A 19,435-nucleotide genomic window follows, 5' to 3' on the forward strand; every position below is an offset into this window, starting at 1 on the left:
TCATTAGCGGAATGGTAGGGTGATAGAGACGAGGGAGAAGATGTAGGGTGGTGCAGAACTGTGGAGCGCTTTTTGGGTGAGTGTGATAAGTTTATATTGGACTCTGGAGCTGATGGGTAACCAGTGCAATGACTGGCACAGGGTGGAGGCATCGGTGTAGCAGCTGGAAAGGAATATGATCCTGGCTGCTGTATTCAGTAAAGATTGAAGAGGAGAGAGTTTAGTAAGAGGGAGACTGATTAGTGGACAGTTAAAATGGTCCAGACGAGAATGTATGTGATCAACAGTAAGACTTTTTGCAGAGTCAAAAGTAAGAAAAGGTCAAATTCTAGATTCTATAAGGTGCAGGTGACATTATCAAATGTACTGGGAAAAATATTTGATTAAACCGGAAGAAAAAAAAAAAGTTAGAATAAATGGTACAAATTTTTTGCGGATATGCAGCACATGACACCACTTAATTGTAGAGTGGACATACCGTATAAATGTGCAATGACCACATTGTTGGCTCAAAAAGATTGGCATCCATGGACTCTGGGTTTTCACATATATTACTCAAGATGCCATGTAGATTCTTACAGTAATCTCATCACTTCAGACCATGTGCATTTCTTAATTTGGCTTCACAGATGAAGATTAGTGTCTCTTTGAAGTTATCCACTCGCACTGATTTACTATGGTCACATTTTAAAAAGATCACATAACCCAGTGATGAAGCCAATCAAGCGTGGCAGACACTGGCAAGCCATGCGCCAAACATTATCACTGCATAGTTTGTTCCTCTGTGTCTGGTGTGAAGAATTTCACCTCTGTTGGAAGTAGAGCCCGCATGTTCCAATTGACCCTTTTTAATTAATTAATGATTCCTGCTAGAAGTTTATTATTGGGGTCTTTCGTTAACATTTTATTGCATAAAAAAACTATGTCAACATCTAATGTCCCATTTATGACTTGAACATAGGGCGACCGATTAATGTCAAAGTAATGAAGTAAGTGGTTGGCAAGAACTAGTAAGGAACTAGCCAAATGTTTGCTCATGTAGGGCCACCTGTACTCTACCGGACATTTCCTAGTTCACTCTGTATGTTACATGTGCAGCTTGTCTGCTCTGAAGATCCAGCCGTTGGGTCTCCCGAGGCTGAAAGGAAATATGAAATATAGACCTGATTAACTCCTGCCCTTCCTTCCTTCCTCTGTCACTCCATCTGGACGTTAGATGCTTAAATTGTTGATGAAAAAGCCTCATACAGAAGAGATACAGTCTGACACAATTATAAGGACAAACCGTGGGCGGCATGAATCGGAGACTGGCTGAAAGTTTGTTTGTTTTTTCTCCGGTGATTCTGAGAAAATATAATTTGGAGAACCAGCCAGGGACTATAAGTAGAGACTAGACTAGTGTGGTGCCACACCTGACCGGCTTCTCCCAGCACCACTCTAGGTGGGATACACCTCTAAATCACCTAGAGCGGTGCTGGGAGGAGCCGGCCAAGGGTAGCACTGCACTCGTTTAGTCTCTACATCTAGTCCCCGGCCGGTTCTAGAAAGTATATTTTCTCTGAATCACCAGTGCGAGAAAAATATACCTGGTTGCAATCATGAAGACAGGCATTGATTCATGCTGCTTGTAGTTTGGACTGCATGAATTTACGTTGAAAAATACCACAATGTATTAATTCAATATGCTCACGAGGTGCCTTTTTGGGCATTTGTTTGGCAGCTCATCTTGTGTTTTTTTTTTGTTTTTTTTTATGTGACATCACATAGAACCCAAATGTGATTCATGTGACTAGATAATTACTTAACATATGTGGGGGGCCAGCCATCAGGGGTGGACATACCATTGGGTCAATCTGTGCAGCCACACAGGGGTCTAAGAGGTAATAGGACCCACTACCATCTCCAAAGAAGGTGGAAGTGTGCATTATGAGGAGCTATTGGAGTGCAAAAGGCCCATATATTGTTCTTGCACAGGGGTCCTCTTCCGTCTGTGTCCACTCCTGCCTACCATCTCTGTCCCATCAGATGTTGTTGAGGATGACCAGAATTGGTTTTACAGCTATCTAACATTAAGGGGCTTTCTTTGGTTTGGCAGAAGATGTTGGGCTTATAAGATTGTTGAACTTCAGATAAGGAGCCATCAAAGTCACGTTCAACACTTAAAAGAATAAAACGCTCAACTCCATATTTATACAATACTTCTGAAGTCCTGTACGACATCATAAGGAGTGCACTTTCTCAAAAGATCAGAGTTGACTCATGGTGTCTGTTTTTACCATCATGAGTTTATCAGCTTTTTCTCATATGGGAAAAAGATAGGTTTCTCAAGCTTATATCAAACCATCCATGAAAACTAAACTTTTTTTTTCAGAGACTCTTAGACTTTCATTGGTGAGATTGATCCGTGGCTTGGATCAAAATCAGACATGTCTTCATTTTTTGGTTCTGACCACTCGGTCCGCAAAAATAAAGATGTGAACAGCCCACGTCATAGACTAAAATGGGTACGAGTTTCATCATTAAAAAGCATAGAACTCCTACGCAAGATCTGATGTCTGAATACATACTTCACAAATGTCTGATGAGGTTTTGAAAGTTCAATATTCAGAAGGTCTCCTGTTTAACGGCTCTGTATATACTCGTCTACCAAATGTCCGTTAATAGTAAAGTTTTACCTTTTTTTGATCTTTTTTTACCTTTTCGACAGTTTTGGTCTTTATTCAGTAACATAGGAACATTCGAGGTCAGAGTTGCTGGTTCCTCATTACCCATCTGAAATGTTGGAAGATCTGCAAATGATCACTTGCCCTCTTAATTCTTCCTGGCATCAGAAGGAACCGTTGACAAGACCTATCAGCAGTCGTTTTAGTACTTTTTTCATAGTATTCCCCTGGAGGGTCATTATCTTTTTTGCTGTCTGCTTCTCGTTCACCTAGAAGTAATATTTTTGAGTTTCTGGTCTTCCATGCAATAGAATGCAAACAATTGTTCCCGGTCACTAATCTTTTATGGTTGGGGAGAAGTTTTGTTTGCAAAGTTCTCTATGATGGCAGGAAATCACCCCCCCCCCCCCAAATTCTCTATCCTTATGATCACTATTCCATGTCTCGTATCTCCTGTTCTGATAAACTCCAAAAACGAGCATGTGAATGCGATTAGCAGCTTTTTTTATAAGCTTTGTTTTTCAAGTTTAATGCCCTTTTTAAAGTTTCTGTCTTCTAGAAGTTTACTACTTGGCAAAAGGCTTAACCATTGTCCCAAAATAAATAGTCCGTCCCCAAAAGGACTTTGAAATAAGATTCCAGGACGTCTTTTCAGCCTTGGTTGACACAGGTTTGGTGATTAATTCAGCATAGTAAAGCGTTTTATTACCAGTAAGCAGCAGACGTTATGCATTTTTTAACACTAGTCAATGTAAAACAATTAAGTCAGACAAACTTTGATTTTGGTGGTATCGAATGACTATTTAAAGGGAATCTGTCAGCAGTTTTTTGCTATTTAATCTGAGAACAGCATAATGTAGGGGCTGAGAGCCTGATTCCAGTGATGTGTCGCTTACTGGGCTGCTTGCTGTAGTTTCAATACAATCATTGTTTTATGAGCAGGAGATTATCACTGCCAGACTAGGTGTCTGGTGCCAGGCAGTCCAGCTAATCTATATAGCCCCATTGCTGGTTGGCAGATTGCTGACACTGTACACAGGAAGCAGCCAATCAGTGGTGTCGGCGGGGTTATAAACCGCTCAGCATTCTGATCACTGCTACGTATGCAGCAGCGAAAACAGGGATTCTATCAAAACTACATCAAGCAGTCCAGTAAGTGACACATCGCTGGAATCAGGGTCTCTGCCCCTACATGATGACACTCCAATTACATAGCAAAAATTTTCTGACAGATTCCTTTTAATGAGCATTGACTCATTCAGTCTCTCCCGGGGAAGAGAAAGATTGGGCATTTCAATGCCCATTTTCTTATTCTTAATTGAAATAATCTGCAACCAGTGGTGGATGGTGACGACACACTTTTTTTTTTTCTCCATATTAAAACACAGCTTTGCCGAGCTCGAATCCAGAGTAACAGAGTGTCCAAAAGATCTTTAAAAGGATTTTCTACAATTTTTTTTTTTCTACTTTTTAGTCATTAGAGCGACATCAAAGGAGACATGTTATCCTTAATGATGTCCATACTTGTAAAGTTCTGGGGGCCATTAGACACTGCTCGTGGCTTGGTCATATCACTGGTAGAAGTAAAGACTCTAAAGAATGGGATGGAATAATAGCAACACTTTAAGGTGTCCACTTTTGAACTAAATTTTACAGCTGAATGTATATAAAAATGTTAAGAGGTAACTAAACTTCAAAGCTCCATAGTCCATGCTTTCTATTAAATCCATTCTTTGCTCAGACAGGAGTGGTGCTCTCCTGTCCACTGAGCCACACATTGTTCGGGGATCAATTGAACGATCGGTGGAGGTTTTATGTCCCAGACCACCACCGATCTTCAGGCATTTAAAGTACCTGTCAAAGTTGTAAAATCTTACTCCTTTTAAGTAATTTTCAAATATATTTAATAATTTTTACTGCCCTTGCAGTAAAGCTTTCAGGCATCAGAGTTGTATTCGTAATTCTGCAGGCTTCAGATATGAAATCTCCTGGAATTCCTTTGCTGATTTGTTGTGCCTACAGTCATATATGAATTTTATTTTGGGGAAATATTTTTTTTTATATATATAAAGCGCTATACAGTAATTCAGACTGTCCTGTTCAAGGCAGAAAGTCAACCGAAGGTTTGTTTAGTGCCACTGTTAAATGTCTGCTGGCCAGCAACGATCAGCAGGCGTTTAATATCCTGTTTACACAAACCACCACTGCTAACAGATGCGCGATGAATGATTTGTAGCTGATCGTTCAGTACACATAGGCTGCCGTTGTTCTCGCCGGAATCCCATTTACAAAGGAAGATGTGCTGCCGAGGATGATGAACTTTTGTGCAGCCCGAAAGATTATTTCATCCAGCGAAACGTTTGTTTAAACGGTGCAGTTATGAAGTGAGTGTTCCTAGGAACGCTTGTTCATGGTAATCATGAAGTATAAATGGACCTTTTGTAGGATAGGTTAACATTTATCCTGTGCCAAAGCAAGGTTCCTGGATTTTCGGTCTAAATACATGAAAAAGTGGTTTGGAGAGAACCCCAGATGGAGCCAGTGTAGTGGGGCAGATGGAGACACTTTGGCCTCCAGTAGGGTGGTGGTCCAACTTTTTTAGATAGACACAAAAGCACCATCAACTACTCTATTGTGTCTACCTAAAAGAGTTGAGACACGACCCAACTGAAGGCCAAACAAAGTCTAAAGTGTCTCCATCTGTCCCATTTACGCTGGCTCCATCAAGGGTTCTATTTGATATCCATTTTTGAGAGGTTTTAGATGGAAACTCCAATGTAAATGCTCATTGTAGAGCACAAGATAAATCTGAACTGTAAGGGGGTGTACTTGGCAGCAAACTTGTTGACTTTTTCCGGAGACAATTGACCAAATACTATGCATATAAAAAGCAAAAAAAAAAATTCCACATGGAAATTCTGACATGACGTTAGATAATAAAAATCAGCTTTAGCATGTAGATCATTGAACTGATCATACAAAAACCTTGAATAATAAAAAGTGATCAGATTCTAATGATATAAATGAATTACAAAGAAAGAATCGTTCTGCCGGGAAGGGATCGGTGTCTCGTTTCTGAGAAAAGAGGAAAAAGGGGGGATTCTGGTCTCATCTAAAGTTGTAATTCATGTGCCAAAGCCAGACAGAAGGGGCTTTGTTCCCTATTCAAGTGTCAGACACTCTGCTGAAGCCAGAATCTGTTAAATATTTAGTTTTTGGGTGGTGGGGCGAGTTTTATTGTAACACTACAGAGTAAATGGTGCAGACACAGATCCCTTGGATATACATTGTATTAGGAGTGAAAACATTCTCGTACCTGACATTCCGTTTGATTTGTGCAGAGATAAAAGTGGAAATACAATGGAGCAGATTTACTATTGCTTTTTGCACCTGATTTCATTTTGTTTTGATTGCAGTGTATGGTTTCTCGCTTTGAAAGTGTGCACTATCATCATTTGCTTATCTTTTAGATATATTATTATTATTAGATATATGTGCTATTGTGAAAACGAACATTAGTCTTGAGTTGGCTTAGGCTATGTTCACACATCATGTGTTTTTTGATGCAGTTTTATGTGCAAATTTTCAGCTGCTTTTTGCAGTACCGGCAAAGTCTATGAGAAACCAGAATTCTCTGTTCACACATCATGTTTTTTTTTTGTTCAGGATTTTGTGCCTTGCATGTTTTGTTTTTTTTTTGCAAAATAGAGCATGTCACTTCTTTCAGCGTTTTTTCACCCATAGGAAGTAATGGATGGTGGAAAAAAAAACCGCTGAAAAAACGCAGCAAAATTTGTTTCAGCATTTTTGATGACAAAATAGAATGGGTTTGTTTTTTTTTGCAAAACTTAATGTACATGCATAAAAAGAGACAGAAGGCCAGTGAAAAAAAACGCACCAAAATTGCATTAAAAAAGCCCCAAAACTGCAAGAAAAATCCTGAACAAAATGCCCTTGAAGATTAGGTTTTGCTGCAGAAAATTGACGCAAAAAGAAAACATGATGTGTGAACATAGCCTTAGAATAGAAAAAGCAGTCTAAAGTCCCCTATACACTAAAGGTCGGGTGGCCGAACGATGGTTCAGATGGCCACTATCTTGTCCAACTCTACCATACACCGAAGCCCTCACTTGGCCAAGCGCTCCTGTGTTCTCTATTAGCGAGCTATTGCAAGACTAGTCTGGCAGTGGCTTATCTTTTAGAAGATAAACGGATTTACAGGATCCTTAACTTCCCCGATAATCGTCTGTTTATGACCCCAGTCGATATCAGTAGGTTCGGCCAATGTTAGTCTAATATGTATAGGGGACTTCGTTCTAACTGTGGTTTTCCAGGACTATCTTATTTTTTTCCTATTGGGTTAAGAACTGTCAGGCAGGTAGTTGCTAACTACCTTCTTGTTCTGCCCGGTGCCGGATCAGAGGAGTCACAGACCGCTCCTGCTGTTTCATGTCAGTAGAGCAACTCTCTCTTCTAGGCTGCTCTGTTGATGGGGGGTGACTGTCAATGTCATGCTGATTGACAGTCAGCTCAGTTAAGCAGCGGGGAACTGCCTGTCAATCAGCATTACATCAGCAGTCACGTCCCGTCAGCAGAGCAGAAGCCGCTGTCGACGTGATGTCAGTGGAAGTCGCAGGAGAGGTCTGTGACCACTCTGAGCTGACAGAGATCGGCAACTACCTGCTTGTAGGTTCTTAGGCCCTTAAGAAAAAAAAATGAAATGGTCGCGGATAACCCCTTTAACATTGCGCCAAATTTATCTACTGCTCTGTGCATTGGTAAAGTCCATCGGATGAAAAGCACCTTGGCACAGAACTTACAAGCTTAAAAAATGAACAAAAATAAGAGATCTGTAACATTTAACTTTTTTAATGTTTTAAAGAGGGTTTAGAATAGGTCACAATATCAGATCTGGTGGGGGTCTGACTACTGAGACTACCACGATCAATTGATTGAATGGACTGCACTCTTCAGAATTGCCACAGCTTGAACCATCTCCCTCTGTTTGTGTGTTTTTGTTTTTTTTTATTTTGGGTGTAATTTTAAGCAATTTATTAAGTAAAAAATATATAATGTGTGTATATATGTATGTGTGTGTATATATATATATATATATATATATATATATATATATATATATATATATATATATATATATATATATATATATATATATATATATATTACAGTACAGACCAAAAGTTTGGACACACCTCATTTAAAGATTTTTCTGTATTTTCATGACTTTGAAAAGTGTACATTCACACTGAAGGCATCAAAACTATGAATTAACACATGTGGAATTATATACTTAACAAAAAAGTGAGAAGCAACTGAAAATATGTCTTATATTCTAGGTTCTTCAAAGTAGCTACCTTTTGCTTTGATGACTGCTTTGCACACTCTTGGCATTCTCTTGATGAGCTTCAAGAGGTAGTCACCGGAAATGGTTTTCACTTCAAACTGGCTCACATGAGGACCGCCCCAGGAAAGAAATACCAAGAGTCACCTCTGCTTCTGAGGATAAGTTTATCCGAGTCACCAGCCTCAGAAATCGCAGGTTAACAGCAGCTCAGATTAGAGACCAGCAAAAGGCTACTTTGAAGAACCTAGAATATGAGACATATTTTCAGTTGTTTCACACTTTTTTGTTAAGTATATAATTCCACATATATTAATTCATAGTTTTGATGCCTTCAGTGTGAATGTACAATTTTCCTAGTCATGAAAATACAGAAAAATCTTTAAATGAGGTGTGTCCAAACTTTTGGTCTGTAGTGTGTGTGTGTGTGTGTGTGTGTGTGTGTGTGTGTGTGTGTAACGTATTGTCCAGTTAAGAAGGATCTTTATTTCTAAGTGATTAGCTTATTTTCTTTCTGGAATGAGTCCTCCTGTTTGTTCAGAAGTTCACACGTGTACTTTCTTTCATGTCCTTTTTTTTGTATTTCTGCCGTCCCCTCCGAGACCTCTCCTCCATTCCTATAGGATGCCTTACAGGCCGCACATATTTATGTGTGTGTGTCACATCAGATATTCTGTAAATATGCTGGTGATTCACTGTAGGAAGTTACAGCTGTGGCGGTGATAAATGAGCTATTTTTCTACGTCTGTTCGGCAGATTTCCTGCTGCCTGTATATGGAGGCACGCTTCAGAGTTTCAGGAAGGGGCAGTGACCATTTAATTTCACATGCTTTACGTACCTTTAAATTAAAGAAACCTTTAAATAATATTTCATATATTTGTGTTATGTTCATATATGCAACTTTTGCTGGTAAACTAAAGGCACCAAAAACTTAGACCACACTCGGCACATGTGAATGCACCCTATAATCCCCTAGAATGTTAGAGAGAATTCATCCTAATCCAGTTTTCAGCTAGACCACCTAGTCAGTATGGGTAGGTAGCCTCATGACTTTTCCCCAGCAGATGATGTTGGAGAAGGTTTGAGCTTGTTGTATTAAAGTACCAGATCCTTTTGTTTCCCTGGGAAATAAATCGCTGCCAAAGGTGTTTGGGAGAGACTTCCTACCCCTACCTATTGAAAATCCTTCAGGCTGGTCAAACGTTCATGTGTATGGGGGAATCAGACATTCATTAAGAAAACCGTTGTCTTAAGTGTTCAGACACTTTTAAGTAGCCCAACAATCCACTGCTCATTAAAGATTTCTAACCTATAGTTATTGAACCTAATGACCTCCACTCTGTTGGAAGTCTTAAGGCCCCGTCACACATAACGAGATCGCTAGCGAGATCGCTGATGAGTCACGTTTTGGTGACGCAATAGCGATCTCGCTAGCGATCTCGTTATGTCTGACAGGTAGCAACGATCAGGCCCCTGCTGTGAGATCGCTGATCGTTACAAAGCTTCCTGGACCATTCCTGGGTCGTTGCGCTCCCGCTGGGCAGTGTGCATCGCTGTATTTGACACCTTGTCAACGACCTCGCTAGCGATTCAGAACTGAGACACGTAGAGGTGCATAAATTGGACTTTTCTGCGTTCATCGTCCCCGATTGGTGGTCGCTACTGCGTCCTTGTTTTTTCAGATCCCACCAGCGTTCTCCGGCTGTGACTCCACTTTGAACAAATTAGACATCTTTAGCGAAGTAGGTATTGTTTGGGGTCTTAAATGAGTTTCCATTTTTAATTTATTTATAGGACATCTACCAATTATCTGCTATCATTGCTCTTCAGGGAGTGAGGGCTTGGCTTCAATAGCGATCTCGTTATGTGTGACGGGGCACCAGGACCGTTAAAATACTGGCAGCAGTTGTCGCAGCAGGTCTTCGCATCATGGGTGTTTCTGCCATGTCCCACTGGTTGAAGGCCTGCAATTGCAGGATCGTTTGCACGCTATTCACCGAGCTCCACTTCCCCATTGGCTCGGTCCACAGAGTCCACAAAGCCAGGCGGACAGTACGTAATTGCATCACGTCGACGAAGAAAGTTTTGAAGCGTGCAACAGGCCAAAAGAACAGAGTATTGATTTAAGCTTCATGTTAATTGGCGTATGAAAAACTCTGAAGCGGTTGGCCACGACAGCGTGTCAGAAAACGTGCTGTGTGGGTGTGTGTGCACGAGACCCCTAAAATATCTGCCCATGCAAAAGCATATATATACAGATAGAAGCCAAGCCCTCCCTCCCTGAAGAGCAATGATAGCAGATAATTGGTAGATGTCCTATAAATGAATTAAAAATGGAAACTCATTTAAGACCCCAAACAATACCTACTTCGCTAAAGATGTCTAATTTGTTCAAAGTGGAGTCACAGCCGGAGAACTCTGGTGGGATCTGAAAAAACAAGGACGCAGTAGCGACCACCAATCGGGGACGATGAACGCAGAAAAGTCCAATTTATGCACCTCTACGTGTCTCAGTTCTGAATCGCTAGCGAGGTCGTTGACAAGGTGTCAAATACAGCGATGCACACTGCCCAGCGGGAGCGCGACGACCCAGGAGTGGTCCAGGAAGCTTTGTAACGATCAGCGATCTCACAGCAGGGGCCTGATCGTTGCTACCTGTCAGACATAACGAGATCGCTAGCGAGATCGCTATTGCGTCACCAAACCGTGACTCATCAGCGGTCTCACTAGCGATCTCGTTATGTGTGACGGGGCCTTTATTGTGGTGGGATGGACTATCGCTGATGATGACTGTGCTATATCCTTCACAAGGCAGGGGAGATGTGATTCAGACTTGCCATAGTACACCCCGTACCAGTGAAGTGTCCATTTTGGACACTTTGAGAAGGAGGTCCTTGGATAAGTAAGGAGCAGAAGATGAACAAAAACCATTAGATGGTCTATACATTTTACTGTGGGGGGATGGAAGGTGGGCAAATAAGACCCTCTCCTTATCAAGGAGAGGACCATCCTAGAGATAACCATTAAGCCTCCCTGTAGACCTTCGATGTTAAGAAAAGTCACCAGAGAACCCAAGAGTGGCTGCTGTTGCTGCTAATTTCTTAAGTTTGTTCAATAACGTTTTAGGCATCAAAGCAAATTATTGTTTATCATTCATTAAGCTGATCATTAATGGGAAAAAAAGTCACTGATTGGAAATTGACTGCTTTAAAGGTTGACAATGTTATGGACATCGGTTGCCATTTTGACTACTCCAGCCTCTATTATGACTCTTTGTTGGCCGCCAAACAAAGGCTTGGCTAGATCCAAATTTAAAAAACATAAAAAAGTTTAGGTGCCAGTAAAAGATTTCTAGGTGCAAGTGGCTCCTCAGATTTATGCCATATTCTGCTCAATTCTCTGCCATCTCTGACAAGACTTGCTGTAAGAAACGTGCCCAAGTCAGTAGTGTTCCGTCATAGACCCTTTAACTGAAGCTATTATTAGAAAATGTGTTATTTTTTTGTTGTTGCTTTTTGCTTTATCTGTGTGGAGAATAAAAAAAAAAATCTTGAAATTTTCAGACTCTTTTAACTTCCTGCTTTAGGAAGAAAACACATGTACATAGCCACAATGGCCAGATCCCAATCCTTTCTTTGGTATTGAAGTGTCTAATGAGCATGTGAAAACTTCATTGTGACAGGAGGAGGTGAGCTGTGACATCACCTATTGTGATTGGTGGTTCCTGCCTTGTCTACTGTATATAGAGGTGTTATCAGTCATTGTACAGGAAGAGGTGAGCTGTGATATCAGTTGTGTATATAGGTGTTACTTGTCATCATAGTCTTGCCTCCGATGATATGGAACCTGCTGAAAACTCCTCCTAAAAAGACAGGAAGTATGAGACTAAAAATTTTCACAGTGGCCAGTGTGAAAATTGCAAGATTACTAATTTAGTTTATTTAAAAAAAATAAAATTGTAATATGAAAATTGGCAATGTTTTAAATATACATATAACACATAAACCTTATTTAACCAATAGGTTCTGATGATGACTTCCTTTTAAGGCTTCCTAAATATTGGAGACTCTGGGGCTGGTCTAATGATTTGTTTGCCCTTCTGTTACCTTGCTTGTTGACATGCTTGGCCTGGATATTGCTATTAGATGACATATGTAAATTGTTAAAGAGTAAAGTAGACTGATTACAAGGGTTGGGCCCGAGGCTGCACTTTGAAGCCTTTACAGCTGGCAAGAATGGAGACTGTGCGTTTTGTGTTCTAAGCATAAGGGTGGTGTTTGCTGTAATGAAAACTGCACACAAGTGAAGGACATGTCAGATATTCCATGTAATAAATCTGTTCTTACCTTTCGAGGTAAAGCATTCGTGCAGTGACGTGAAAAGATTACATTTGACGTATCTGATCCTAACACCAATTTTCCAACTTGTTCTTTTTTTCCCGTTATTCATTTAGACTGATTTCAAAAAGTTGTGGGCTACGAATTAACTCTAAAGTCAGACTGGCCATGCACATTAAATAGCTTGTGGCCAAATACCCGATTGCCAGAGGCAATAACTCCCAACTTCCTGAGATACATGCAGTATAGCCCACCTAAACAAGATGGACATTTGTCAGCCGAATGATCCAACAGATCTCTCCCGAATCCCCCATTCATTGGAGCTCTCGGTTGAGTGCTCCTGTGTTCTCTACAAGAGAGCCGCTTCCAGATTCTCCCGTCAGCAACTTATCTTCCGGAGAACAAAAGTATGGGTCATCAGAAATCCAAAATGCTGGATCCTACTCCACCCTGACATTTTCTGTTGAGAGGCTCCCTAAGAAAAGGGTAGTAAGCTCTGACACCAGCCGTTTATCTTCACAAAAAACAAAAAGATTGGGTTGTTGGTATCCAAATCTTTCCTATCTATTCTGATCCTTTGATGGCCCACATACAGATTAAATGGTTGGTCTGTCCAAGCCAAAATCGTCAGGGTGGGCTGATCTACATCTAATGTATATGGTCAGATTTACTTCTATTATATTTTTAATTGGTTACTGTTAGTGTTAAGGCCCCCAGACACGTCAGACAGCTGAACCTGTCAATGTCATTGGACTCAGCCGATGGTGTAATGTGTATGGGTTGTCGGCAAACAGATGGACTTAAGAGATGTCCATCGCGATTGTCTGATTTCGGACAGCCGATCGCATTGATCTCCTGAGATAAGCCAAAGGCCAATGCATCAGTTGGCAGCTTTCTCATAGAGCACACAGGAGAGCTCGACCATGCTAGTGCTCCTGTGTATGGGAGAGTCAGTTGAGATGGCTGTCAGCCGAACGATCGGTGGAAGCACCGTTAGGCCGACAGTCATCTAATGTGTTGGACAAACACTTTAAGGCTGGCCCATATCTCCATTTATGCTGGTTGTGGGTTGTCACCTTTGTAAATATATTGGATGGATGTAGAAGACCTGGTGCTGATTCGTATTTGTATGTTCCTTAATAATTCTAATTAATTTAGGTTAAATATTTAGCTTTAAAAGCAAAATTAAAACTTGTACCAAATAAACCCGAAGAACCCAACCATAAGACTCCATACAATGGTGAAAAAATAAAAACAGTTGGTATATGGCTGTTTATATTTAATCTAGATGATGGCATCCAAATATTTCAAAAAAGAAAACCCTTTTTTTAACGTGTATATGGACAGTGTGTTCTTTTAACGAGTGATGATGTTGATGGACTTGGTATACCCAACCTTTTTAAATTACAATGACTGTAGATGATGAGGGAAAGGAAGTATAAAGTCCCTTTATTGACAGATTAAAGTCGGCCAAATGGTCTGATATATGCGGGTTCCTCCCGACTCTCTCCTTATGGTGTGTGGGGAGAGACAGATCCGGCCTGTTGAATGTCAATGGCTGATCCTTTTCTTCTTTATTAAGGTAAGCCCCTGCCAGAAGAGTCTGGCAACAGCTCTCTCATAGAGAACCTAGAGGCTTTTGGGCGAACCAAGAATTCTTGATTTTGGAGGGTGCGGGAGAGAGAACTGTCAGCCAAAAGATAATTTGTCCGACAACAATCTAATGTATGTGCAGAACGTAAATAATCAATTCACATCAACATTTCTAGTTCATGACAGGAGCTCCTTATGTTGTCCTCTCAATAGGGGATGGAATCATAATTCATATTTTTTAAGTTTTTGTTTTTGCCTTTACATGAAAGGTTAATGATTTTTTTTTAAATCAAGACATAGGAAACCTAGATCTCTAATGACTGATGTTTAAAGAGCTTTTTGATTTTATTATGTGGATGTTAACCTAGAAACCTGGACTACAAAATTTTAGGAGACCTCTGATAGACATTGTAAGTTATGTCAATATTAAAGACTTCTTATTTTTGTCTTTTCTTTCTTCTAGATTCAATCTCAAGATGCCTATCCTCAAGCAATCCAGCTCAAACTCAAAAAAGCGAACCCGCATTGATCGAGAGATGATCAGTGCCCCATTGGGGGATTTTAGACACACCATGCATGTTGGAAGAGGAGGTGATGTGTTTGGGGATACCTCCTTTCTCAGTAATCATGGTCCTTCCTCAGCCCCACCAGTGGAAGTGCCAAAGAAAAATGGTCTCATGAAAATGGCAGGTGACCACGAAGAAAATAAAATGGCAGATTCATTAAGCCAGCTCTCACAGTCCTCAGGAATTGGCTCTGGGGCCGGAAGTGTCTCCTCAAGCCCAGTCAATAATGTATCATCTAAAGAAGACAGTTTATGGAGTAACAGCAACACAGGTGGGAACAATGATCAGTTCGACTGGATTTCACCTGGAGACTGTGGCCTAAAGCATGCAGAATCCATGTTATCCTTTCATCTTGACTTGGGCCCATCTATTTTGGATGATGTATTGGGTGTGATGGATAGAGATCCTCCGGCCCCTGAGTGGAGCAATCCAAAAGACCAGAGAGATTTTGACTTTAAATTTGCTCCTGTCCATGCCACAGATGGTGATAAATACACACAACCACCCCCTGCTATAGAGCCACAAGGAAACCACTATAGTTTATCCAACACCTTACCAATGACGAACCCTGGTTTTGAAAATATCTCTGTTACCACTCCAGACCACCCAGAAGGAAATAGATCAGTTTATGAAGAAGACAGCGAGGAAGAAGAAAAACGTTCCATCTATGAAGGTATTGCAGATAGTCCAGTGCAACATGACAACAGTCTACACATCAGTCACCAGGCAGAGCTAGATGATGATGATGAGGACGATGATGAAGAGGAAGGTCAAGGCTACACATTTGATGATGACCTTGATGATGAGATTGGAGTATAGGAATGGAAATAAACTCTTGAATCCCTCACGTATATGTTTCTTGACCACAAAAGAAAGGTCATCTACTCTAGTTGGTATAAATGCTATGTGATTGACTTTCTCAAAAGAAGAAAGGGAAAAAAAAAACAAAGAAAAGACTTTTAGGTTGTTAAACTATTCTAAAAAGATATATACTTTTTTTACAGAGGTAATCTTATAAATTTGATCTGCTTCCAAGAACTTGAGACCTGTACTTTGGACTTTGAGTTGACATGGTATAGTTGGTTTTAGACATTTGCGAGAAGTTATCAGAAAGGACTTTGTCAATGTTTCCAATTATGATTGATAAGAGGAAGTGAAACTGTCCAATGTTTTATGTCATTGTTATATTAAAGGGTAATTTATAGCATTATTACAGATGAATTTTGAGTCTATATATAGATGGCCTTAGGAGAATTCTTTACTCCATGTAAAATCTGAATGCAAGTGGAAGAGGACAATACTCAGCTCTCTAATTATTATTTTTTTAATTTAATGTGTATTGATGCCCTGCAATGGCAACTAGTGTTTACAGTTATAACCCCATATTAAGGAAAATCAACTGTCGAAAGCATCACTATTGTAGCATACTCCATCTTTCATCTGTACTTTTTACCCATACAAATACTATTTTTAAGAAGAAAAAAGAGAGGACCTTTTTTACTTTGTTTAAATAAAAAAAAGAAAAAAAAGTTTCTCATTCAATTGCCCCAGCTCCCCTGATTCTGTAACAGTTTTTCTTTTTTCTCTGTGCCCCTCCATTCCTAAGTTATGCCCCTAGGTAATAATGGTGCAAATCTTCCCGTTGAAAAAGTGGGCGTGTACCACAGAACTTCTTTGTGGGCGTTCCATTTTTCTCCTCTGATGCTGGCCAATCAAAACACTGCCACGCCCACGGAGGATTTTTGCCATATATGCCTTGATGGCTGAAAGAAAATTTTGCATCTTTAATTCTAGGAGGCATAACTTTGGAACGGAGGGGCGCAGAAGAAAAAGAAAAACTGTTCCAGAATCAGTGGAACAGTGGCAATTGGAGGATGGACTTTGCTTCAATTTTAAAACTCGAGTGAAAGGTCCCTTTTAAGGATGTAAAACACTAAAAGACTGAAGAAAGTGCATTTAGCCTGTTATCTTGCATGTTTCTTATATAATCCAACCCATTAAACATGTTGACAAAACTTTTTTTTTTATCGTATAAAGAAAGGGTTGTAATTTTTTTTTTTCTTCACTTAAATTTTTTTAATCTATTCATGATATTGTTGATATTCTTTGTATAAATGGTATTTTTTTTTAATGCTTTAAACACACCAGGTTGGACAACACAGCGACCAGGAAAATCCTATTTTTGTACATCTCCTGCTGGGGCACACATCGTAATTTGCATGCGGACACTAGGCCCCAATGGATATCTTTGAAATTAACTTTATATTTCTTCCAATAATTTTGTTTTTTCTGTACAACATGCTGCACAGTTTGATCGTTGGCTGCTTGTCCCAATGGAGTCAACCGAACGGATTTTTTTTTTATTTTACTTTTGTGTTGATTTTTCTGTTCCCCAGGAATTAACCACAAAGTATATTCTATTTAGTACAATAGAGCTTTATCTCTTGTGCTCTCATGCATATGACCAAACTTTTAAGTGAAAAAAAACTTGACACAATGGTGGACTGACAGCTTGCGAAGTCTTGAGGAATTTAGCCGTAGAAATTGTGTCGATGCCATGTTCGATATTGTTTTGCACACTACAGGTGTTTCACATAATTTGCACTCACTCTGAATTATACACGTTCTTCTTCTTTTTTTTTTATCTAATAGCAAATTGATGTCAACATACCAGAAATCTGGTGCAATGCACCTTTGCACCCCATCAGAACACTGTCTAAATAGGCAGGATTATTTTTTTACATTATTCTATGCATCGGTTTTCAGTCTATGTATTGTAAAAAAAAAAGCTTCACAAAAATGTATTTCATATAGTATAATTTTTTTTATAAATATTTCCTCTGCAATAAAATAGTTTGCAGCCTTTTGAATTTTGATGTGATTTTCTTTTATGATGTTTACTATCGAAAATGCTCCTAAATGCAGTTTGATGCAATAGTTGACATGGTACAACTGGAAATCAGGCTTGAGGGTCACTTATAACACAATCTTCAGGTTAAGTTAATTTGCTTCACTAAGGGCAGCAGTATAATGGGAATAAATATAGAGGTTTTACATTGCTCCTCCTTGGTGTATGCTGTCACTGCAATCATTGGGTTACAAACCCCAGGACCCAAATTGATGAGGAGATGATTAGGCATTGCTATTTCATTGAATGCTTCACCAAACACTGATGATTCACTGCACATAACTGTGCCTGGTGCTGCAGCTTATTCCTGCCTGGACTACTGTACGTGTGACTGTACCTGGTGCTATAGATCATCCCTACCTGGACTACTGCACGTGACTGTCCTGTTGCTGTAGGTCATCCCTACCTGGACTACTGCACGTGACTGTCCTGTTGCTGTAGGTAATCCCTACCTGTCCTCTGCACGTGACTGTCCTGTTGCTGTAGGTAATCCCTACCTGTCCTCTGCACGTGACTGTCCTGTTGCTGTAGGTCATCCCTACCTGGACTACTGCACGTGACTGTCCTGTTGCTGTAGGTAATCCCTACCTGTCCTCTGCACGTGACTGTCCTGTTGCTGTAGGTCATCCCTACCTGTCCTCTGCACGTGACTGTCCTGTTGCTGTAGGTCATCCCTACCTGTCCTCTGCTCGTGACTGTCCTGTTGCTGTAGGTCATCCCTACCTTGGCCTTGGCACATAACTGCCTGGCGCTATAGATCATCCCTACCTCTCCTCTGCACATGACTGTCTCTGGTGCTGTAGGTCATCCCTACCTCTCCTCTGCACATAACTGTGCCTGGTGCTGTAGGTCATCCCTACCTCTCCTCTGCACATGACTGTACCTGGTGCGGCAGCTCATCCCTACCTCTCCTCTGCACATGACTGTACCTGGTGCTGCAGCTCATCCCTACCTCTCCTCTGCACATGACTGTACCTGGTGCGGCAGCTCATCCCTACCTCTCCTCTGCACATGACTGTACCTGGTGCTGTAGGTCATCCTTACCTCTCCTCTGCACATGACTACCTGGTGCTATAGATCATCCCTACCTCTCCTCAGCACATGACTGTACCTGGTGCTATAGATCATCCATACCTCTCCTCTGCACATGACTGTACCTGGTGCTGCAGCTCATCCCTACCTCTCCTCTGCACATGACTGTACCTGATGCGGCAGCTCATCCCTACCTCTCCTCTGCACATGACTGTACCTGGTGCTGTAGGTCATCCATACCTCTCCTCTGCACATGACTGTACCTGGTGCTGCAGCTCATCCCTACCTCTCCTCTGCACATGACGGTACCTGGTGCTGCAGCTCATCCCTACCTCCCCTCTGCACATGACTGTACCTGGTGCTGCAGCTCATCCCTACCTCTCCTCTGCACATGACTGTACCTGGTGCTATAGCTCATCCCTACCTCTCCTCTGCACATGACTGTACCTGGTGCTATAGCTCATCCCTACCTCTCCTCTGCACATGACTGTACCTGGTGCGGCAGCTCATCCCTGCCTCTCCTCTGCACATGACTGTACCTGGTGCTATAGCTCATCCCTACCTCTCCTCTGCACATGACTGTACCTGGTGCGGCAGCTCATCCCTACTTCTCCTCTGCACATGACTGTACCTGGTGCTGTAGGTCATCCTTACCTCTCCTCTGCACATGACTACCTGGTGCTATAGATCATCCCTACCTCTCCTCTGCACATGACTGTATGTGGTGCTATAGATCATCCCTACCTCTCCTCTGCACATGACTGTACCTGGTGCTGCAGCTCATCCCTACCTCTCCTCTGCACATGACTGTACCTGGTGCTGCAGCTCATCCCTACCTCTCCTCTGCACATGACTGTACCTGGTGCGGCAGCTCATCCCTACCTCTCCTCTGCACATGACTGTACCTGGTGCTGTAGGTCATCCATACCTCTCCTCTGCACATGACTGTACCTGGTGCTATTGACGCGCCCCC

General features: G+C 41.1%; 1 protein-coding gene across 2 annotated transcripts in view; it reads left to right on the forward strand.

Annotated features, from left to right (window-relative positions):
* The window catches only part of CDC42EP5 (CDC42 effector protein 5), a 36,493-nt gene extending 19,108 nt beyond the window's left edge, over positions 1–17,385 (forward strand). For both annotated transcript variants that reach the window (XM_073656479.1, XM_073656480.1), the window contains exon 3: positions 14,420–17,385. In XM_073656479.1, coding sequence (XP_073512580.1) covers positions 14,433–15,341 — 909 coding nt within the window. In that variant the 5' untranslated portion in view covers positions 14,420–14,432 and the 3' untranslated portion in view covers positions 15,342–17,385. The remainder of the gene's footprint in view (positions 1–14,419) is intronic.
* Positions 17,386–19,435: the final 2,050 nt, after the last annotated feature.

This window comes from Phyllobates terribilis, unplaced genomic scaffold (genome assembly GCF_046119375.1).
Source record: "Phyllobates terribilis strain yellow unplaced genomic scaffold, ASM4611937v1 Scaffold_12__6_contigs__length_324123572, whole genome shotgun sequence".
NCBI lineage: Eukaryota > Metazoa > Chordata > Amphibia > Anura > Dendrobatidae > Phyllobates > Phyllobates terribilis.